This window comes from Mytilus californianus, unplaced genomic scaffold (genome assembly GCF_021869535.1).
Source record: "Mytilus californianus isolate M0D057914Y unplaced genomic scaffold, xbMytCali1.0.p SCAF_1, whole genome shotgun sequence".
Classification (NCBI taxonomy): domain Eukaryota; kingdom Metazoa; phylum Mollusca; class Bivalvia; order Mytilida; family Mytilidae; genus Mytilus; species Mytilus californianus.
In genome coordinates, this window is record NW_026262581.1 from 86854493 (window position 1) to 86879193 (window position 24701).

A 24701-nucleotide genomic window follows, 5' to 3' on the forward strand; every position below is an offset into this window, starting at 1 on the left:
GTTCATATAGTTGACGACTATTTTGAGGTCCTGCTCCCTAGGGAATGGTCCAGTGACTTTCAATTAAAAAGCAATTTTCAAAGTTACGTTTTCTGCTAAAGTTAGTTTGATAGGAACTACTTGTGATAGATCAATGATATTTTCTATAAAGTTGCATTATTATCGGTACATATAAGTTTGACGACTATTTCGAGGCCCAGTCCCCTAGATCCTGGTCCAGTGGCTTTGAATTAATAACCAATTTTCCGTGAATGTTAAGTTTTCTGCTTAAGTCAGATTGATAGGAACTTATTGTGATAGATCAATGATATTTTTTATAAAGTTACATTACTATCAGTACATATCAGTTTGACAACTAATTCGAGGCCCTGTCCCCTAGGTTCTGGTCCAGTGACTTTGAATTAATGACCAATTTTCAATGTTAAGTTTTCTGCTTAAATCAGATTGATAAGAACTACTTGTGATAGATCAATGATATTTTCTATAAAGTTGCATTACTATCAGTACATATCAGTTTGACGACTATTTCGAGGCACTGCCCCCTAGGTTCCATGCAGTGACTTTGAATTAATTAGCAATGTTTCTGTCCATCAGATTGTCTTTTTTTCACATTTTCTGCATACAGTCGAGACATACATCTGTGTCAACGGTTTATTAGTTTTAAAAGGAAAAAAGGTTGAATAAGACCACCGTAGGCAGGCCCGGGCGGATCCAGCCATTTTTAAAAGGGGGGTTCCAACCCAAGATAAAAGGATGGGGGGGGTCCAACCATATGTCCCCATTCAAAAGCATTTATCGTAAAAAAGAAGGGGTTCCAACATCCGGACACCCCCCTCCCCTCTCCCCCTGGATCCGCCACTGGTATGCAATGTTTGTCTCGTCTGCGATATTTATCTCCGTATCAGTGGTCCCTGGAAACTTTGTTATGCACAAATATCTCCTGCTTTTATTTCACAATAGGGCCATTTCAATAGGTATGTCAATTTTGAATTGATGAAACAGTTTCACAGCTCCATGTGTTCACTTTGAGAATCTTTCAATATTATGGCTTATTTTATTCAAAACAGTTTCTATATGCCTGGAGATAGCACAAAACCCCAAGTTTGACAGAATTTGGCAAATTGTGAGTATTTATCAAAACGCGTAAATGAAAGATACTCATAACCGAAACCAAAATTATGCTGTAACCAAAACGTTGTAAATTGTCTATAACATATTAGTTCATTTTGATTAGTCACGTCCTTCGATGCATTTCCAAACTTTTAAAATTTATAATTATATATCTAAATGACTTTAAAAGAGCTAAATTTACCGTTGATTTACATATAGAAAAATGTTGAAAATTGTTTGAAAAGTATACGATAGTAGTAGGGTGGGACTGATTTTATCCAAGTTGAAAACTCAAGGCGTTAAGGCACTCCGATATTTTAGACACTGGTGGGGTCACCGGAAGTCCATACCGGATATTGCTCGATGACACAGACCAGAAGTAACATCATCTCCTTATAAGGGGGCCACATGGTTATATGTAAGTCGAAAACCCAATGACAGGAGGGACCCTTTTAAGGCATTCCCCGCCAACTGGTGATGAGACCGGAAGTCCATACCGGATATTGCCCGATTGACGCAACCACGAAGTAACGTAATCTCCTTATAAGGGGGCTACACCCTGTATGTATCAAACAGGATGAAATAGTGTCGACCCCTAAAGTGACGTCATGTCTAAGTAATAAAACACAAGACTCACATAGACGGCATAGTTGATACGTTCATTATACGCATGTTTCCCTTTTTGGAAATTTAAATTAAAACAGTTAAAAAATTTCAAAATTTCTAGAAGTTTTGAAAAATTTAAATATCAAAAAGCTTTTAAAATTCAAACTTTAAATTTTTTAAAAGTTGAAAAAAAAAGATTAAAATTCAAAGAAAAGGTAAAAAAAAAAAAAAAAAAAAAAAAGAAAAGTATTTTAAATATCGAATAAAAAAATCACTACATAAATTTGATCAACCTTTCAAACGTCTATAAGAATGCCTGAAGCAACACTTGTAGCTAAATGATGGATGAATTCTACCTTAAAGTTTACGTATCGAGCGAGGATTCTCTTTCCCTTTTTAAAAATAATAACGGTTGCGCATTTAGGATTCAACTTCACAAAAACTACATATTGGACGGAGGTTGGGAATGTGCACTGTTGGAGTTATCGATCGTACCGAAATTTCCAACACCAACGAGACGGGTCTTCTTTAGCTCGGACTTTGTGATCGATACTTACGTCCGAAAATTTATGATTTTTTATGAATTCTTTAAATTTTTAGAATTTAAAAAAAAAATTTAATTTATTTTTTTTTGAATTTTAATGTTCCAAAAAGGGAGACATGCTCTTGTATAAGTGAACGTATCAACAATGCCGTCTATGTGAGTCATGTGTTCCTTAGACATTATGTCAATTTAGGGGATGACGGTATTCCATCCTGTTTGAGGGATGTTGTCAACTATTAAAGATAGATAGATGACTGATACAGGGTGTGGCCACCTTATGAGAAAGATGACGCTACTTCCGGGTCACATCATCAGGTAATATTCGGTATGGACTTTCGGTGACGTCACAAGTGGGCGGGGAATGCCTAATATGGGACCCATATTAGGCATTCCCCGGTGTCCCTCCTGTCTTGGGTTTTCGACTTGCATAAAATCATGTGGCTCCCTTATAAGGAGATGAGGTTACTTCTGGTATGCGTCATCGGGCAGTATCCGGTATGGACTTCCAGTGATGTCATCAGTGGGCGTGTAATGCCTTATATGGGAGCGCCTTAGCGCCTTGGGTTTTCGACTTGCGTAAAATCAGTCCCACCCTACTACTTACGATACTCATACAGACTCTCAGAGTTTGACTCTAAATGAAACAATATATAAATAACACATAGCTGAGAGGGTGATAGAGCAGATTGTTACCCCGAGAAAACATTGTCAACTGAGGCGAAGCCAAGGGGGTGCCCGCTGACTGACTAAGAGGGGGCCCGCTCCAGTCATGCTTCAGTGATTCCCTAAATAATCAACCAATTTTTTTCCCACAAAAGGGGGTGGGCGTTTGTGCATTGTCACAATGATGTGAACGTTTATCACGTGATATTGTGTATTGCCGTCATGTCGATATTATTATTTTGTTATTGATGGATCTTTGAAATATTTGTCATTGTATTGAAAGTTATTAAACGTATTTTGATAGCACAACTCATGAAGAGTCGGGTAAATACTTTACGGTAAATACAACTTAAAGTTAGCTCATGTGTAAGCATTTTCATAGTTTATCATACAAATTTATTTATATGTTTTTTTATGAAGATAGATGTTTCTTTTGATATGAATAAACATTGTTTATGAAATAAAAAAAAACTTTACTTCTTAGTAGCTAATCATGAAAAGTCCCAATTAAGTGATAGTCAGGTTTATATCGCATAAAATTGAGAATGGAAATGGGGAATGTGTCAAAGAGATAACAACCCGACCAAAGGGCAGAAAACGGACAAGGCCACCAATGGGTCTTCAACATAGCGAGAAAATCGCACACCCGGAGACGGGCTTCAGCTGGCCCCTAAAGAAAAATGTGAACTAGTTCAGTGAGAATGGACGTCACACTAAACTCCAAAACATATAAATGAACTAAAATTAAAAAACATACAAGACTAACAAAGGCCAGAGGCTCCTGATTTGGGACAGGCGCAAAAATACGGCGGGGTTAAACATGTTTTGTGAGATCTCAACCCTCCCCCTATACCTCTAGCCAATGTAGAATAAACAAACACACATCAATACGCAGAGTAAAACTCAGTTTAAAAGAAGTCCGAGTCCGATGTCAGATTAGGTAACAAAAGAAACTAAGCAAAATGACAATGATACATAAATTAACAAAGGAATACTCACAGTTACTGACATGCCAGCTCCAGACCTCAATTAAACTGATTGAAAGATTATGTCTTCATCATATGAAAATCAAACACAATCCCTCCCGTTAGGGGTTTAGTATCATACCATCATAAAATATATGAGAAGAACATAACCCGTATCATGCCAACAACTGGTTTTAGAATAAATGTGTTTATTTCCGATGCAAAGACCCTATGAGTGAATCAATATTAATACAAAATATGCCATCTTTAATGACTTGACAACAGTATCGTAACTATATCCCTTCTGAATAAGTCTTTTTAAATGTTTTTGTTAGCCTTTGAGGTGAGGGCCGACATTTTTGTGCTTTGTATAAAATATTACCATAAAAGATTGGATTGGAATGAAACCTCTGGTATACAGCAATCAAAGGCATTATCAGGGGACAAAAACGGTAATAAAATTCATCACTGAAAATTTGCCCCCCAAAAAAACGAACCGAACAACAATCTAATTAAAATACACGAATAGATCTCTGATTTCGTAATACGAGCAATTGAGTTGTGATAGATCCGAATTTTAATCAGACTGACCGAACAAATCACTAAAAATTATGAAATCAAATGAAATCAGTACTTTCTTGACTGCAGACGGTCGAATATTTGTTAAAAAATATGCTCACTTGCATGTATTTTGCCAGAGGAAATGCCTTCTTAACTTTTAAAACTAGATATTTATAAATCAAGTGGTTTAGATGGAATAAATTCAAATATCCCAAAAATTTCCGCCAGTGTTATCTATGAATCACTTGCACATATATCTTTAATACACTCATCAATTCTTACCACCATTCTTTCTACAGAAAAGATGACCTTATGAAAATACTGTAATGATATACATTCAACAAGATCTACCCCAAAATCTTCAGGGTAATTACAATCTTTACAATATTGCACTTACATCAAAACCTTATATTTTTCGATGCTTTACACTATTATTCACCATGCTCAATTGAAAGATCGACTACATTGTCTCATTTAACATGGCTTTTTCTACAGAAAACGGAAAATGTAGACACAAATTCCTTGTTTTGTGTGGTAGAAAATCTTACTTTGTGAAGAAACACACGGATTCCCACAACAAATATTCCGAAGATAATACCATCAACATGCTGGACTTTTTGATTGACAACATTTTTGATGAGTTTGGTGAATTGATATTTCAGCAGACAGTCAGTATGCCAAAAGGTTCTAATTGTGCACCACTACTGGCCAATTTGATTTTGTACTCAGAAGAACCAGAATTCATACAGAACCTTCTCAAAGACAAAAAAAAAAAAGCTTCCAAAGATCTTTGATTTCACTTTCAGGTATTTTGATGATGTTTTATTACTCAACAACCCACATTTCAATGACTGATCAGAGATCTATATGTTAATTAGATTGCTCGATATTGACACAGATAGACGACTTCAAACATCTGCATCATCGTATTGCGTTTACATATCTCATTTAACACGTCGTTATTAGAGCGACTTCATTGTTTTCGCGGTCTTAAATCTTTAGATAGCAGTATAGTTGTCTTTCCTTTAAGTTTACCGACTGTGACCTATTTGCGATTGTGATATTTTTCCTGAGTGAGAATTCGTAATGAAGGTGATGCATGAATAGCAGGTGATGATTATCCTGTCGACGCACCCGGTCTCGTTTCTTTTTGATTGCATCCTATTCCCTCAGTTTTTGTGTGTTACCTTGGTTTGTCTCTTCCTAATCGATTTACGAAATGATCATCGATAAACTCACTGCCGCCTAACTTTGCAGTGGAAATTTTCCATCGAAATTCAAATCAGTTCAGGCTACTGCGGTCATTAATCAGGCAATGGCTCAGATATGGATAATTATAGAAATATACATATTTTTTGTTATCTAAATTTTTTGAAAAAAAAAAAAATTATTCATATATTTATGAATCAGCTCAGTAAATATAACCTAGCTTATACATATTAATGAGTCTGGCTTAAGATACAAAAGCTAGCTCTTATACTAACATATTTGATAAGATATTAAAACATGTCAAGTGGATAATGGGAATTATACTGGAATATTATTCCTCGATTAAGAAAAAAATGCATTTGATCTGGTTAATCATTATATTTTAATAACTGAACTAAAATCTTACCGACAGGTTTATCCCTTATCAATATCAAAGTACTGAAGTACTGAACATCGGGTGACCGCAAGTTCTTGTGGATTGTCAAAAGCACCTGTCACAGAAAAAAAATCACATCTCTATACCTGAAACTGAGGTTAATGTACAGAGATATTTTTTTCTGAGACAAGTTCGTGCGTGGATGATGAATTAATGACAGGAAATTCAATCTCGCCGTAATAACTATTATATTGTAGTGATACAAATCAGTATACACTGGTTTGTTGTTATATATTATATTAATATAACAGTTATATGTATATATAATTTTCATTCATTTGTATAACATTCTATTCTACTATTCTAATAAGAGTGCAATGCAAGTGCATGGTGGACACTCTTCTGTAAAAAATAGATTTTTCTAAAAGATTGGATATGAGTAGGCATTAATATTTTCCCGCAAAAACAATCTTCCATGCAGAGTTACCGGTCCTTGCCGGGATTGTCGCAAAATATTCTTGAGATATTCTTCCGCATGCTTTATCATATCAATGATTTTTTACCTATATATATATATATATATATCTAACGACAAAACATTTTCATATTATTAATTTATGCCGTTCTAAACAAAAACATTGTTATCAGTGTTCATTGAAGAGATGTATTTATAACAAACGACAAGGAATGTTATTTCGCACTCGTAAATATCCGCGTATTTATCATGTTTATAGATCGGTTACAAACCCAAAACGAAAGTTACGTAATGGAAATCTAGGCGACAGCAATACATCGGAATGCCCTCACGGTCATCGCGATGTAAAAATGATTTACGTTTTATTTTATTTTACAAAAGAGATCTCAAAAAGTTGTAATAAACAATATATACCTTCCATTATACAAGTACCATATTATGGAATTCGTTACCACCTAGTATAAAAAAGTATTTAATTTTACGAACTCCAAGGCAAATTCAGTAAGGGAGAAGTCCATAAATACTAACAAAATGATACGTACGTTAGACTAGATTAACTAACAAAACGAATGGAAAACAAATATCATATTCCTGACTTGGTACAGGCATTTTTCGGGAAAGTTGTGGGGTTAAACCTGGTTTTATAGCTAGCTAAACCTCCCACGTGTAATGCAGTTGTTTATAACTTGTAGAAACTATATTGATACGTTTAATCAGAGACATATGATATATCTGGTTTAATGAAAAGTATACAGCATATTACATAATGTATTAGTAGAGACATATAATTATATGTCTCTGCTGGGACTATATACTAAATATTATGTCCCATGTCTCTGATATTAGCTGGGACCATAGAGATATACACTCGTTATGGGTATTATATCTATGCTGGGACTAATAAATTCAATGTATTAGTCCCAGCATAGATATATCTATGGTCCCAGCAAGGATTTGTATAATCTTACAATACTGACAAATCCTTGTTCCCAGGTCTTCAGTGGCAAGAAAATCATTGAAACTTTTCACAAAATGTATATTATAGTGTATTGTTTGAGAGCATTAGAAAAGATTAGCTTTAATGTTGCTAACTGTGCTACCTTCCTAAAATATAGTAAAAAATATACCGGCGTTGCTGAGTGCTCCCAATCAGGAGAAGAATACGAAAGAAGATGTCCCAATAAGGAACTAAAAATAGAACCACGTGGTCTTGTTTCACTTCCCTCTCAAAACAAACATGGAAGTTGAAGTGGGAGGACCGGACTCTGCAGATAAGAATGATACTCTCATAAAACCGTCTGCTGTCAAAGCAACAGGACAGTTTATAAAATGTGAGACTGCAAATGAAAATGCTAAACCAACTGAAAATGAAATTTCTGTCACTGATCGTTCAGAAACAGACGAAAAAAGTGAAAATACGACATCCAAGTACCCGGAAGGGAAACTTTGTGGTTGGTTAACCATAATTGCTCGCGGTATAATCAAAACAAATCGACAGAGATGGTGTGTGTATGGCGATAAAACATGTAAACTTTATTATTACAGAAGTCAAAATGACATAGTCCCGCTCGGAGAGATTGACATTTCGAGAGCAACATTTCATTTTGAACCTACTGTGGATAAACCAGGAGCTTTTCAGATTAGGTGAAATACTGAGTTACTAGGTTTTAGACATTTTATTAATTAATAGCTTCATTGACATCACATGTACCAAAGATTGAAGGCATTAAATGCATATTCAGTCGAGAGAAGGGGGAGGGGTGTTCATGTAAGCGTACTTTCATTCCGCCGTGTATTTATTCCGGGTAACTGTTTTTCCCTAGAGAATATTGGATGTAAATAGTGGGAAAGCGTTGATCTTGATATCGTTGTTTTGTTTATATTAGATCGGTTTATTGTTTACATAAATAAATGGGTTAAAATAGAATGATTTTCAAGGAACCAGTTTAATTAACCAGAGTCAATCCAGTAAATAATATTGATGATGATGAGGAGGATATTTTTATAACTCAAAATACTTTATCAATGATCAGGACATTGAACTTGATATAAAACAAATTTAAAGAGCAGATTTGTTCTTACTTAAAGTTTCAATTATAGAAGCATCCTTTGATATCGACATAGAAGATATGATTTTATATCTAAGTCGACCGAAAAGCAAATACACAGAAAAACTTCGGCAATCCAATAGATATGAATATTACAATTAGTGACAATTTAAAAGCATATGATTTTATAAATTTGCATAGAAAAATTACCGTGTTAAATCTTATTCGTTAATAAGCATTATTGTGTTATCGTGTGTTCAAACTGAGTATTAATAACTTCATCAATGTATGGATCTAAAGCACTAGTGTTATTAATCCCGGTATAAAATAACTAGTGCAATCATTCCGGTACAAAAACACTAGTGTGAACATTCCTTGGATGAAAACTCTCCACTTTTTACATAAAATCAACTATGCAAGTTTCAAATACACTAAAAACTACTAAGCCACATTTTATATATATTTTCCCTTCAAAAAAAATCTTTTTAAAACCATATAATGACTGGTTGATGTTTTACACTGGACCCGGATAGAAAAACCTAGTGAATTTTTGTTGGTGGATAAAAATCACTGGTGATTTTCTTCCTCCGGATAAAGTACACTGGCGGAATCAAACCACTGTTACATTCAGAAGAGGTCTTTTATTAAACTGCATTAGATTGAATGTGATGTCACAGACATAGATATATAATACTTATAGAGTACACATATACATGTATCATACTAAAAAAAGCCCACATAAACATTTTCTTTGAAATGCCAATGCCAATATGAACTAACATTGATCTTAGTAACTCTCATATTATTTCTGTGCAGATCAGTACCAGATGAAGCTTTCTTCCAACTTATCTTCTAACTAACAAGGCTGTCCTTACTATTACAATGAAAACCTTTACTCTCTGTTGTTGTTCTATCTTGACCTCTAGAGATATGTTTGTTTGGATATCAATTGGCTATTTGTGTTATTTGATAATTGGGTAACCTCCTGATATCTTTTCGTTTTTATGTAATAAGGTTGCTGTCTCAAAAGTCTCATTGATGTTCATGTTTTTCCAACATCTCCTTTTATTATAGGATTAAGTAATTCTTTCCAGAGTGTATCAGTGTGTAAACTAGACCATTTTACTTACAAATGAACAAACTTTAACCTACTGTCCAAAAAAACATTAGTATCTTATGGAAAATGTAATGTTCAATGCAGGATTTTCATTTGATTTACACCTACTTACATTGTAATACCAAGTGGCAAATATTGAACAAATATTCAGGATGATAACATAACTGTAAGAGGAATCTACCATGCTATGTGCTAGTCCAGCAGACTGAGTATCATTTTTAATCTGCTAAATCACAAGGTTACCGTCAGCAAGAGGACATGCAGGTCAGCCTACTTTGACATTTAACGCTGACTCCCAAGAAAAACCAGTCTGCCCGTACTCTCATTACTCTTTAATATTGCATAATTGACAGGGAAGCTTATATGAATTAAGGGAGCTAACTACCAATAGTAATTATACCCCACAGAACAAAGTTACATAGGATATGTTGTTTTTGACCCATCTGTCCGTCAGTCCTGTTCTTGTCATCACGCTTCCTCTGAAACCACACAACAGAATTTCATGAAACTTTGTAGATAATAAGGAGATACTATTTAGTTGTGCATATCAACAGGAAATTATGATTCAATTTTTTTTCTAGGAGTTATGCTTCTTTGAACTTAGAATTTTGGCCTAAATATACTACTGCAACAGTTTGTCATCACAACTCCTCTGAAATCACACAATAGAATTTCATGAAACTTTATAGATAATATGGACATAATATGTAGATAAGCATATCCACAAGAACTTTTTATCAGTTATCTTTTGTATGAGTTATGAGTCTTAGAACTTAGGAATCTGTTGAGATTTTGTTTGCCCAGTAACAATGTGGGGCCGTGGGGTATGTGAGCGTGCTCACAAAGGTTCTTTTATTTTGTTCTGAACAACATATATGAATATATTTACAGGTCAGATAACAGAGAACATGTGTTAGATGCAGCGAATCGGCATGCTATGATGTATTGGTTACAAGAACTACAGAAAAGACGTAGGATTTACAATAGTAATCAGTCTACTAAACTAACAAGACCAGTTAAGGTACTTTAATACAAACATTTAATATGTGTATCCAGAAGGTTCAATATCATTCCTCTGGTCTTGTAAATTATAAAAGAAAAACTTGAGCTGAATCTAATGCAAACTTCTATTTTGTTAGACATTCCATCCTGCTTTCTTGGATCAGTATCAAAATGTTGTATATAAGTAATATTTTCAACAATTTATACATATGAACAAAAACCATCAAAATTATTTCTTTTATATGTTATATCTGACCATTTCTAGTAAAACTGGTTAATGGAATGTAACTGGTTACAGTTTTTAATTGGACAACCTGAATAAAGACTTAACTGATCTTGCTGGGCATTTTATTTTTACATTGAATCATGAAATGTTAGATTGCTTATGTTAGATAAAGAGTGCAGGGTCATGCAAAACATAACATGGTACTCATTGCTTTTTATAATAAATTATTGTGTATTGTTTATTTTTGAAAGAGAATGATATCATTTAAATTGAAACTGCTTTAGACATTGTTAGAAATATGTTCTTGTCATATTTCCATAGGACAGTTATAGCCGTCTCAGAATAGGACAAGAATTGTTGACATATGAATATTTCGATCGAAAATAAATATATGAACAATAAGACAAAAACAATGTGTATCAAACTAGAAACTAAATAAGAAAGACTACTTTACAAAGGCAGGCATCTGTAATTTTGTTTGAAATTTTTGTAAAAATCAATGTTTTTATCCAAAATTTCATATTCTACTTACAAAGTATATGGTGTTATTACCACAAAAATAAATAGAATGTATAAATGTATTTTATCAAAGCCATAATTATTTGAAGTAGAAAACCTTGAGTTTGAATGTTTAATGAATTTAAATTTTTCTATGCGGTTGTATGCGTACTTTGGAAAAACCATGAAATCAAATATCCACAAAAATGCAAGTTTTCCTAAATCTGTGAATATAGATGAACCCACAGTATGTGGAAAAGTTTAAATTTTGTTCATTTCATGGACTCTAAAAGAACCTTTAACTCTCAAAGAATGCATCAGTATTTACCAGTTATTTGAGAGATTGATATGAATATAGACACACGTTTTATTTATTCATTTATTTATTTATTTTCAGAGGCCACAACGTTTGAGTGGACTTGATATGCCCAAATTAGATAATGGGAAAGAAAATGATGGGCAGGCAACTGAAAAAGATCTTTCTCCTAGCAGCACAGTCATTATCCCAGAGATTGTGGTGCCCTCATATTCACCACTTTCTGTTTGCACAGGTGATACCATTAAAAGGTCACATACAGGGTCATTTTCATCATTGAAATCAGATATAAGGGATGCCATAGGTGCCATAATGAATGGACAAAGTATTACAGGTTGTTGACACTTTCTTCATAATCCCAAGCCTGCTGCACGGTGAAGGTTTCAAGGCACATAGAAAAGCAGATGTATTATTTTGTTGCAAGTTAACACACTGCATTTATAATCTCACACTTTGCTTGAAACTTACAAAAAATTATTTAGTATATATATGCACTAAATCTTTTACAAGTAAAAACCTATTAATATTTTAAGTAGATAATAGTTTTTCAAACAATACAAATTGTTGATATATTGGAGAAGATGGGACACAAACTTCTTACATGTTATTCATCTTAAAGTTGCAGTCAGGCTTTCAACAATGTACAAAACACATGCCTCACTGTAGATTGTCCCTAGTACTGGTTTGAGCAGAATATGTTCTTGTCAGTAGTTGTCTTTGTAAGAATCTATTAGTATAACATGTCTGAAAAATGCACTGATTCGGGAATATCATATAAGTACATTACTGCATATTTTGAGTAAGATTTAAAATATATTTCATGTTTTTGATTGAGTTATTATTTTCTGAAACATACAATGAATATTGTTGATTGCTATCATCAAACATAAGAACTCAGTTCAGTTATGGTGGTTACAACTAATATTTGATTTTTACTAAGGTTTATTGTTATTTAACTTGCTAAAACATTAACTTAACAAGAACCAAGCACCATCACTTTGCTAGCAATAAAATAATTTTTTTTTTATATATAAATATAACTTTGTCAAGTTTGACATGCACAACTGCCATTAATTACTACATTGTATAACATTGTTTATCTTCTTCTATTTTATTTACTAACAATTTCATAGTTTTAAAACTGTGCAAGAGTTTGCATAAAAAAAATTTAACAAAAGCTAATGTTTAGAAGGCCATATTTAGTTTATGGAGAATCTACATTGACAAAACAGTTATTTCATTTATACACATTAAGCAAAAGGGCAATTATATCAATCTGACAGTTGAAATTTTGATAAATAACACGAATTATCTAGTCTTGTTTTTAAATACAACATAACCATGATATTTTCTGGATGGTTATGTTTTTTTCAAATCATGTATATAACATTCGATTTCTGCTTTTATTTATAAATAACAGCTAATGAATTAACAAAAAAATGTGCCATTATTTTTTTAGGGAAGTTAGGAGGTAGTAAAGTATCAAAACCCTCACCATCACCTTCATCATCAAGCACAACTAGTGAAGATTGGACTCTTCTGGACACTTCTGAACATGGAAAATCTCTAAAGTCCCCAAACCCACAGAACAAAATTATGAACGCATTTAGTAAAATTAAAGCAGGAAAAAAGGGGAATAACTCTACATTACCCACAGATAATCAAGTTTGTCATAGATGTAAACAGTTGCAATCCCAGTTATCAATGTCAAAGGAAGAACACCACTCGACAGAAGATGAACTTCAGGCCCATAGAGAAATTGTTCGCATACTACAGAAAGAACTGGACAAACTCAGTAGAGATGTTTATTCTAGGTAAAAATTGACAAAAATTTCTTTATGTATAAAAAGAATATATTTACCACTAAAAAAAAAAGTTGCAGTAAGTAAATACAGTTATTGGACTTAAAGTGTCTGAGCACTGCACTATTTTAATTTTTAAATCATAAACTGCTTTTACAAGATTATAAATTAGACATTTCTTACCTAATATTTATGAAATTTTCACCATCAGAATCAAAACTATTTGTGATCAGACTGATTGTTGCCATCCTATTTAAATATTCATTTTAATATAATTACATTACATGTATGTTTCATTATTATACGTTATTTTGATTGGCTAACAGCCATCTCGCATCATTCTGAAATTAACCTTCATTTCAAAATGAAATGTAACATTCATGATGACACGAGCTTCCACAATAAAGTGCACAGGTAAATAAAAGAAAAACTCGATAGAAATGGTGTTTTCATGATCCTAGAAAAAAAATGTAATTATAAGTATTGAATGCTTCTTTTAGTAATTTTATAGGGTTGTAAAAGCGTTGACTGTGCGCACATTTTTAGAATGAAGCGCATCCGCGCTTCATACAAAATGTACTTTGGTCAACGCTTTTACACCCCAATAAATTTATAAAAAGAAGCATTCAATTCTTAAATACAATCATCTTGACATCATAGTTTACTACGAATTTATGTAATGGGAAATGAACAAATTAGCTTTGTTTTCAGTACAGTAATCCCTAAATCCCTAATTTACTACAGCTGTAAAATTTAAAAAATTGAATAATTATTAAAAAAAAATGTATTTGCTTGTGTTTTGATTTCATTTCAAGTGACTTTTATGATAACTATGAAAATACTAGAAATTGCAAACAATATTGCATTATTAGTGTTTGGAATTTACTTTCATATGCCTTTACCTTTTTGTTGAAAAAAAATACTTGTTATAAGTTCATGAATACTAATATTGTAAAGTGGAATAATTTTAGCAAAGGTTATAATTTCAATAAATTCATGATTATGATGATATTGTGAGAATAATCTGTAAGAAATTTGATATTTAAGGAAAGTTTTGAATAAGGGACAAAAGAAAACCTGAACATAAAACCTTACAAACAGGTTTGACCCTAGAAATTGTGATAAACTCCACAAAATTATGCATTGTTGTACCCCTTTACAGTATACTTTGGATTCATTATTATTCGGTGGATACCAATTTATCATGGATTTCACGGGTTAATGTGAATCAAAAATTACAATTTTTTTATAGGCTTGTATGCAGGCTTTGGCAAAACCACAAATACAAATATCCATGAAAATATAATTTTTCATCAATTCACGAAAATTGGTGGCCATGAAAATAAATGAATCCACAGAACAATATATATATATCTCAACTTGGACCATATATGATTGAAACATACCTACATAGTTAGATTATATTAGCATACACAATAGATTTTGATTGTTCATAAGCTCTGAAACAGATTATTTGTGCACTCTGAATGGAATGTGAATGAATAAAAAGAGATGTGGATTAAATCAATGTACAATAATCCTATGACCAAAAAAAAAACAAAACCTAAAGACATCTATAGGTCAACATAAAATGAACAGCAATATTTACAAGTACCCATACAATATGTCAAGCTCTTACTGCCACAAATATTAAAGTAAGTGTGAATAGATTTAACAGAAACTATCAAAGATCTGTCAGCACCAAATTCTCCAAAATAAAGATAGAAAAAAAAAAGATATGCCAAAAAAGCCATTGATAAGGTTTATAACATGGGTAGTCGACAGACACATGAACATTTTGCTTTGTTAATAGAATTTTTAGAGGCCCATGTATGTCTGCTTACATTTGTCACATTTTTGGAATATTTTAACCAATACTTAATAATAAGAAATAATAATGATAGGTCTTTTTATATTATTTTTTTTATTACTTTCATATGACTACCAGCCTGGCTGGTAGAAACAAATTCTTGATTCTGACTGCCTAATGGTCATTTTTTTTTTATATATAGAAATACAAAAACAAACCTTTTTAAACCGTATTGGAATTATGATTTGGAGTCTTTCAACATAAACTTATCTTCAGCTAATGAATTTGCGTATATGAGCCAAACTTTGCTTGAACAATGATTTCAAGATTTCCGGCGTCAACAATTGTTAAGTTTTCTGTTTAAGTTAGTTTGATAGGAACTAATTGTGATAGATCATTGATATTTAATGTGAGTTGCATTACTATCAGTACATATCAGTTTGGTGACTATTTCTAGGCCCTGCCCCCTAAGTCATGGTCCAGTGACTTTGAATAAATAAGCAATTTTCAATGTTAAGTTTTCTGCTTAAGTTAGATTGATAGGAACTACTGGTGATAGATCAATGATATTTTGTGTGAAGTTGCATTACTATCAGTACATATCAGTTTGACGACTATTTTTTTAGGCCCTGCCCCCTAGGCCATGGTTCAGTGACTTTCAATTAATTAGCAATTTTCAATGATAACTTTTCTGCTTAAGTTAGTTGATATGAACTACTTGCGACAGATCAATGATATTTTGTATAAAGTTGCATTACTATCAGTACATATCAGTCTGACGACTATTTTAAGGCCCTGCCCCCCTAGGTCATGGTCCAGTGATTTTCAATCAATTAACAATTTTCAATGTTAAGTTTTCTGATTAAGTTAGTTTGATAGGAACTACTTACAATAGACAATATTTTCTATAAAGTTACATTGCTGTCTGTATATCTCAGTTTGTCAACCATTTCGAGGCCCTACCCACTAGTTGGTCCAACGACTTTGAATTAATGTTGCTGTCCATCAGATTGTCTTTTTCTGAATTTTATGCTGACAGGCGAAACATATCTCTGTGTCAACAGTTTATTTTACATTTGACATGTATATCATCAGGCTTTTAATAAAAGTTCTTTAACATAATTAGTTTGAACATACTTGAAATAATTGATGTGAACTTTTGTGAATGTTAAAATACCAGTTCTTGTGTAAAAATGAATAAAAAAATCATTAACATTGAAGTTTTAGACTGTTAAACATCAACATTCATGCATTTTGAACACTTTTGTATAATTTGAAATCAACAATATAAATTCATCTTTAGGACAAGCCAGATATATTTAGCATTAGAGATGTGTAATGCATATTCATGTGGCTTCCTTTATAACTTTTACAAAAAATTTTCTCCTTGGAAACTACTGGGCCAATTGGAACCAAACTTGGACAGAATCATCATTTGGGCATCTACTTTTATAAATGTGTCATATGATCCTGCCTGCCAACCAACATAGCCATTTTGGTTAAAAATAGAACAAAGGGGTAAATTACAAGTTTTGTCTATTATCTTGAAAACCTGTATAGATAGAAAAGAATTGATGGGCAGATATATTCAGAATGTTGAGCTCTACCTACTGTCCATAAACATGAAAACTGTAAGTTCACTTCTTATTAGAGTCAACGCCCTTAAATGAAAACTGTAATAGAAAGAGAGTAACTTTAAAAAGCAAAAATGATCAGCAAGACAAGAACTACATTATAGTAGATACTGCCGTAAAACGATGATTTTTGCCAAATTTTTCCATGTTACTTATTATATTGGAACTATAATAGATAGAGAGAAACTTTAGAAAGCAAAACTGATCAGAAAAACAAGATCTACAAATCAGTCAACCTGTTCCAGTCAGTTGATTCCTTATAGGAGTTATTGCCCTTAAATGAAGTTTTTATTGGTTTTTTGCGTTTTAAACTTGAAAAAGCAAATCTTATCAACAAAATAAGATCTACAAATAAGTCGCAGTGTCTGAAATTGTCTGCTGCCTCCATATTGGAGTTATTGAGCTTAAATGAAGTTTTTTTTGCCAATTTTTTGAATTTTTTTCCCTACACATATATCTTGAAAGTAATAATAGATGGATAGAAAGTTTAAACAGCAAAAATGATCTGCATAACAAGATCTACAAAAAGACACCATAGAAAATATCTTCAGTGGACTCCTTATAGGATTTAATGCTGGTAAACGATGATTATCTACCAGTTTTTGCATTCTTGATAAAAATAAAGTAGATAAAGAAAAAGATCTTCAAAAATATCAAATGGCCTTAATTGTCAGTTGAGTCATTATCTCTAATGATGATTTTTTTACCCATTTTTGGCATATAATGCAAAAACTTAAAGATTTAGAAAAAAGTAAACAGGAAAAATGATCAACAAGACAAGATCAACAAAATAGAGATCATAGTCATGAATAATATATTCTAGTTTTCATACTTGAAAATACATATAGATCCAGTTAAGTGACACAGGCTCTTTAGTTTATACATGTACAAAAAAGAGAATATAACATTTATTTTGTACCATGTAATGAAATTGTTATATATTTGTAAGAAATGAGGCAGATGACAAAGACAGAGAAGGGTTGTTGAAAATGGTGGCAGAAAGAGATAAACATATCACAGAACTACAGTATTCTATTGTCAATCTCAAAGAGGAAAAGGAACATCTGTCTCAGAAACTCAGGTAAATTGTCCATCCAGACTCTTCCTTTCAGAAACTCAGGTAAATTGTCCATCCAGACTCTTCCTCTCAGAAACTCAGGTAAATTGTCCATTCAGACTCTTCCTCTCAGAAACTCAGGTAAATTGTCCATCCAGACTCTTCCTCTCAGAAACTCAGGTAAATTGTTCATCCAGACTCTTCCTCTCAGAAACTCAGGTAAATTGTTCATCCAGACTCTTCCTGGTAAATGTAAACTTTCATACACAAATAAAATTTTATTTTGCAAGAAGCAAAAAGATGGAAAAAAATGAAACTACAAAAAATCATATGGGTGATTATTCCCCCTTTTATTAATAACTAAATAGAAAGTTGAATTAAAAGCGCCCAAAATGACCTATTGACCCAATGAGAAATATGACTCCTTCCTATAGAAGGTTGATTTTACAAAGGCATCATATATGGAAATAATTAAAATTTTCTGTGAATTCTAATAATTTTTATGTCATCACATTTGCTTTAACATCACCTGTTGTGTACATAATACAGGAAAGGCTAAAATTGACCTGTCATACATTCAACAACACTATTCATTTAATCTCAATAAAATGTCCAAATGGTGTAAAGTTCGTGTTAGTGCTAGACTTAGGCATCAACAATGTATTAGTTTGTGATATGTGTTTTAGGGGAACCAACATACTTGCCAACCTCTGACAATGAAAAATCATGTCATGACATAACATGACATGACATGTCAAAAAGCGTGTGAAAACATGTGATGTAGTTGCTGACTTTTTAATATGAACATTATACAAATTTGTTAATATAAAACAACAATATTCTACTGTAAACTTTTATTGCATTCAACAGTGGTCTGTTTTTGCTGCTTTCAAAACAACACTACTAGGCAAATATTCAAAAAAACTGCCAGTTTGTTTACATGATAACAAGGCACACAATATATCATTGAGTTCTGATCTGAATTCAATGTAAATTTCTTTATAATTGAAAATGCTCTCTCACAGTCAGAATTGTTATATGGCAAAACTAAAATAGCTTCAACGTTTAAATAGCAAGCTTTGAAAGAATGTTATATATATAATGGATTTTTTTTGCCATTAAAAATGTCATCTATGTCTGCTATTGCTCCCCACAAATTATATATGTTGCTATTGTCTGGTCAAAACTGGGTAGTTCATCAGAAGAAAGGTGGTACTCAAAGAACTGTTCCAACAGTTTTGTGATATTCCCTTCCCACATGGCATGTGGAAATCTGTTGGCTAGATTTGAAACTGAAAAAGAAAAAAAATTATCATTTGAATACCATTGAATGCTTTATCAAATAGTACATCCTCCACACATGTTGTTATGATTGATAATGTTTGCAGATGATCCAATATAAATATGAGAGTAACATAGGGTGCACAATGCATTGTTCGGCCCTCAATCACTTTCTTTCGATTGATTTTAACAGACTCCCAACTTTTTTGGTACGTACACTGGTATCGTTTTGCTTAGCACTCGGCTCTTTAGACGACAGTATAGGTCCAAAAAGTGACCACTTTCTGCTGGACATTGCCTCAAAGTGAATTTGAAAGAAAGAAGTAACAAAATCTTACAACCAACTTACAGACTTACCTGAAGTGAAGGGTTTTTTTGTAAGTCCATACCGTAAAAAAACATTGGCGACGTAACAATTTCTTCGAAATTCTCGGTAGTTATCGTCAATTAATTAAAACACCTGTGAATCGCTATCTCACTAACGACCAAAAAATCAAATCAACGAAAAAGCGTGTAATAGCGTGTAAAGTTGCGAAAAGCGTGTACACGCCATGTGACAAAATCCTTGTGTGTAAACCGTTGAAAAAGCGTGTATTACACGCGAATATCATGTGAGTTGGCAACTATGGGAAACAATAGCGGTAGGTCAATGATATTTGGTATGCAGTTGAATTAGCATCGGCACATCTCATTTCCATGGAGATTATTTCACCCTGCCTCCTCAGTCATGGTGTATTGACTTTGAAACTTTTGTTTATGTTACATCTTAAAGTTAATGTTGAGGTCAGTTTAAAGGGAACCTCTGATGGTAAGTTAATGGTTTTAGGTGTGCAGTTGTGTAATCCTTGGCACATCTCATTTCCTTAGAGATTATTTGGTCCTGCAACTTCAGTCATAGTTCCTTGACTTTAAAAAGTTTTGCATATTTTACATGTTGAAGTATTGCCATTTTAATTTCAACATTTGCATTATACTATCAAAATGACATAAAGGCAAGACATATCTTTGTGTCAGCAGTTTATTGTAACCAGTAATCAAAAACTATCATCTATAGATAGATATTTTAAATATCAAAAATGATCAGCAAGACAAGATCTACAAATGAGTCATTAAGACCGTTATTGAAGTTATTGCCCTTTAGTGACAATTTTTCCAATTTTTTTATTTTTGCATATTAATTTGAATTCTATAATAGATGGATAGAAACTTTAAAAAGCAAAAATGATCAGCAAGACAAATCTACAAATAAACCATCATGGTCAAAATCTTCAGTTATCTCTTTATTGGAGTTATTGCCCTTTCATGATAATTACCATTTTTTTAGTGTTTTTTGCCTATTATCTTCAAAACTATAATATATAAATAGAAACTTTAAAAAAGACAAAGATCAGCAGGATAAGATCTACAAATATATTAAATTGGCTGAAATTGTTAGTTAACTCTTAATACTGTTATTTAAGGAATGACTGTAATATTTTTTCTGTCTATGAAGAAATAACATAAAAAATATGGTGCACACTGAATAACCCGTATCGGGTTATTTAAAAGTGTGCACCACATTTTTTATGTTATTTCGAATAGACAGAAAAAATATTAAAGTCATTTCTTATAATTTAATTCTAAAAAGGAGTAAATCATGATAAAAACGTTGATGACCTCGCAGTCACATGACCAAATTATGTCTATGAGTTGATAGACAAAACACTTTCAGCCAATCAGAAGACGTGTTACATCCAAAATTAAATTATTCCCTTATAATGATGACTTTTACAAAAAAAGTGGCAATTGTTGAAGATGCAGGTGAGCGACACAGGCTCTTTAGAGCCTCTAGTTTTATTACTAATGTTAAAAAATTATTGGTAAATAACAGGTAAGGAAGTAAATGAGCCTGTAGTTTTTTTATAATGACAAAAATTCCTGGAAAAAGGACAAGATACGATAAGCCCCTGTTTTGGCCCCCCTATTTTCTCATTTTTCAAATTTATTTTTGAAAAGCTACTTATCATGTTAAAATATTCCCTGAGGTTTGAAGTTTGTTTGGATGAACTTCAAAACCATTAATTCCATCAATTGGGTGAGGTGAGGGGGGTAAAAGGGCATCAAAAACGCCAAAAGTAGGAAAAATTACGATTTTTGGCCTGTGTTTCTTAAAATTTAATAGCATGCGCCTACGTGACCCGGAGAAAATTATTGCGATTTAGATAGCAAAAACAGTGATAATGACATTGGAATAAAAAAATTCCTGGGTCACGTTGGTGCAGGCACTTAAAAACAAAAAATTCGTTGTACGGAACACCTCCAAAGTGAATAATTACAATATCTGAATAATAACGGAAAGAGACGGAAAACGTTCTGTGATTATTTTCAACATGAAGAACAGACGACGATTAGTTATGGTGCTGGAAATCATGAGCTGGAAATAATTTTACGTCAATACAGGTAATAGTTTGTTGTTTTTATTCACACTTAATTTCCCTAATTTTATATCTGTTCACAATGACATTCCAGTTGTAACGATAGCAATAATTCGAATTCGGATGACCATATTGACTTAAAAAATAAAAATGTAGTGACAGACTATTGCAAAAATCCCCTCTAACATAATATAACATAATGATAAAAAAAACGGCAGACGATATGCGACGAAAAAAAAACGAAGTGCGAATTTTGAGAGGATTTCACTGCACGACTTTGGTAAAAAATGAAAACTTTTACAGTAATAAATTCTTAAAATCATGCAAGTAAAACATTTTAAACATATAATAATACAATCTTTTTTGTGACTTTTGCAAGAAAGATTTATATATTAAATATTAACATGGTGAAATTGTGATGATTCCGTGGTGCAGTGGATGCGTGTTGGAAATCCATGCGTAGTATTTTGAGTTCGATTCTCATCTTTTTTTTTTTTTTTTTTTTTTTTTTAATTTTTCTTTATTAGCATTATTATATATTTCTTAAAACTATATATTTTTCTCATTTATCTGTTTTAGATTGCAAAGAAATGGTTGGACTGGCCAAAAAATGAGATGCCAAGAATACGAAGCTATTGTTGTGTCATATGCTTAAAAACACATGTAAAAGAAAATAATAGACGACCAGTCATTAACACACAACTACAAAACTACATTGAGTCTTTGATCAAAAGGAATGTATATGAGCATGATATAATATGCTCCAAGTGTCGATCACGGATCCAAAGAGAACTCCAATCACAAACATTAGTAGATGTTGCAACAGATGATGACGAAAATTGTGCACAGGGATTGCCGGGTCCTGCTGAAGTTATTAGCCCGAAAACAATACAACTCAGCATTTCATCTACATCGAAATTTCATCGGAGGTGTATTATCTGCAAGAAGGAAAACACTAGGAGACATCGACAAGTGGTTGTTCCAAAAGAAGCAGCAACTCAGGCGCTTATTGATAAGGGCATTTTTATATCGACAAATAGCAGATGTTGTCCAGACCATCTTATTGGCAAATATTTTAAACAAATTCATTGAAAACTGTACAAAAATCCTCATCATCATCATATTTTAACCGTATTGACATATCAGAGCTGTTGGAAAGAACTCGGGCAGTCATAAAAGATACTGGCAAGCTTAATTTTGATATTTCGTCCTCACTTTCAGATGATGACTACGTTAATTTGACTGGTCTAACACGAGAACAATTTGATGCAGTTGCTTTGCACGTAAAGGACCTACGAAACTCTGAGGTGCGTTCAGTAAGGACATGTCTTGCCATTCTTCTCGTAAAGCTTCGCACAGGCTTATCAAATTCTATTCTAAGCACTCTCTTCTCCTTAAAATCTCACCAAATACGACGAGCTGTTCATTCAACAAGAGAATCATTGATGCAGAGCTTCGTGCCCTCTTTTTTAGGCTTTAATCACATTACTCATCAAGAATTTTCTCAAAAGCATACAACACCAACAGCCAAAACGTTATTTGCAAATGACAATGATGGTACAGCTATCCTTGTTCTAGATGGTACTTACTTGTATATACAAAAAAGCTCGTTTCACCAATTTCAAAAGATGACATATAGCATGCATAAAGGAAGACCTTTAGTCAAACCTATGTTAACTGTTGGAGCAGATGGCTACATTTTGAATGTCATGGGTCCTTACTTTGCTGATTATCATAATAATGATGCTTCAATTACAAAACATTTATTTGAGACAAATGCTGAGGACATTAAAAATTGGGTTCAGGAGAATGATGTTCTTGTGGTGGATAGAGGATTCAGAGACGCTAAAAAATTCTTAGAAAATATGAATTTAAAGGTAGAGATGCCGTTTTATATAAAGAAAGGAATGAAACAACACCCCACAGAGGAGGATTACACATCTCGGCTGATAACTAAAGTAAGGTAGGTGGTAGAAAGCGCGAATGGCCGTATCAAGCAATGGCGTTTTTTCAATAAGGTTATTTCTAACCACTATGTACCACACATTGGAGATTTTGTAAGGATAGTGTGTGCCTCATCAATTGTTTTCGTGCTCCCTTGATAAACGATTTTGGAAATAACGAGATCGGTGAACAAATGCTTCAAAGATCAAGACAAGTCAATCATGTTCAACAAATTGTGGAAGATAACAATCTAATTCGAAAGAAAGCGGTGTATACCGTAGTAAATGGTGTTGATAACGTGTTAGACTTTCCAAAGTTGACCTCACAAGAAATCAGAGACATTTCCATGGGGATGTATCAGCTGAAGCTTGCTCCACGGTATACGGAGAGTCACATAAACGATGACAATTACACACTTCAAATATGCAAGGACCGACCAAACTTACTCCGTGTTAAGTTATCATCAAGACACTCGTCATCGAAAGCCTACAGTCTATGGATTGAGTACAGCACTGATGACATTACAGGTTGGTACTGTACATGTAAAGTTGGTGCCCGTGTAGTCGGATGCTGTGCCCACATCGCATCAACGATATGGTACCTTGGACATAGTCGTTGGCAATCAGAAACAATTGGGACTTGTAGATATACTGAACATATCGTAAATGCTAAAGATATTCCTTTGGAAACAGATTCTGGTTCTGACAGTGACAATGTTATTGAGGAAGAGTGACTCGGTCGTTGTTTGTTCTATCAAGTTATAACACATTTATTGATATTCTTTCCATATGTCGACTTTTTATTTGAATATCTTATCTAACTACATTATACATAATGAATAAGTATGAGTTTCCCTGAATATTTGAATTAGATTAACGTTCAGTATTTTTCAAAATTACTTACAGTTACTGATTCATATGTAAACTGACATTCACAATGAAGGATAACACTTTATAAACAATTACATGTTACAAGTAACACTTATTTCTAACACAAACAGAAAACTAGTGTATCAAATATGGAATGTTCAATAGTATTTTAAA

At 32.9% G+C, this 24701-nt stretch overlaps 1 protein-coding gene across 3 annotated transcripts in view; it reads left to right on the forward strand.

Annotated features, from left to right (window-relative positions):
• Positions 1-7742: 7742 nt before the first annotated feature.
• LOC127708933 (TBC1 domain family member 2B-like) overlaps positions 7743-24701 on the forward strand; it is a 39795-nt gene continuing 22836 nt past the window's right edge. For 2 of the 3 annotated variants that reach the window (XR_007985437.1, XM_052214127.1), the window contains exons 1-5: positions 7743-8153; positions 10566-10695; positions 11798-12050; positions 13176-13530; positions 17912-18043. Coding sequence is in view for 2 of the 3 variants with exons in the window: in XM_052214127.1 (XP_052070087.1) it covers positions 7747-8153; positions 10566-10695; positions 11798-12050; positions 13176-13530; positions 17912-18043 (1277 nt within the window). In the remaining variant the exon portion in view is untranslated. The remainder of the gene's footprint in view (positions 8154-10565; positions 10696-11797; positions 12051-13175; positions 13531-17911; positions 18044-24701) is intronic. The other variant, XM_052214144.1, reaches the window with a different exon arrangement.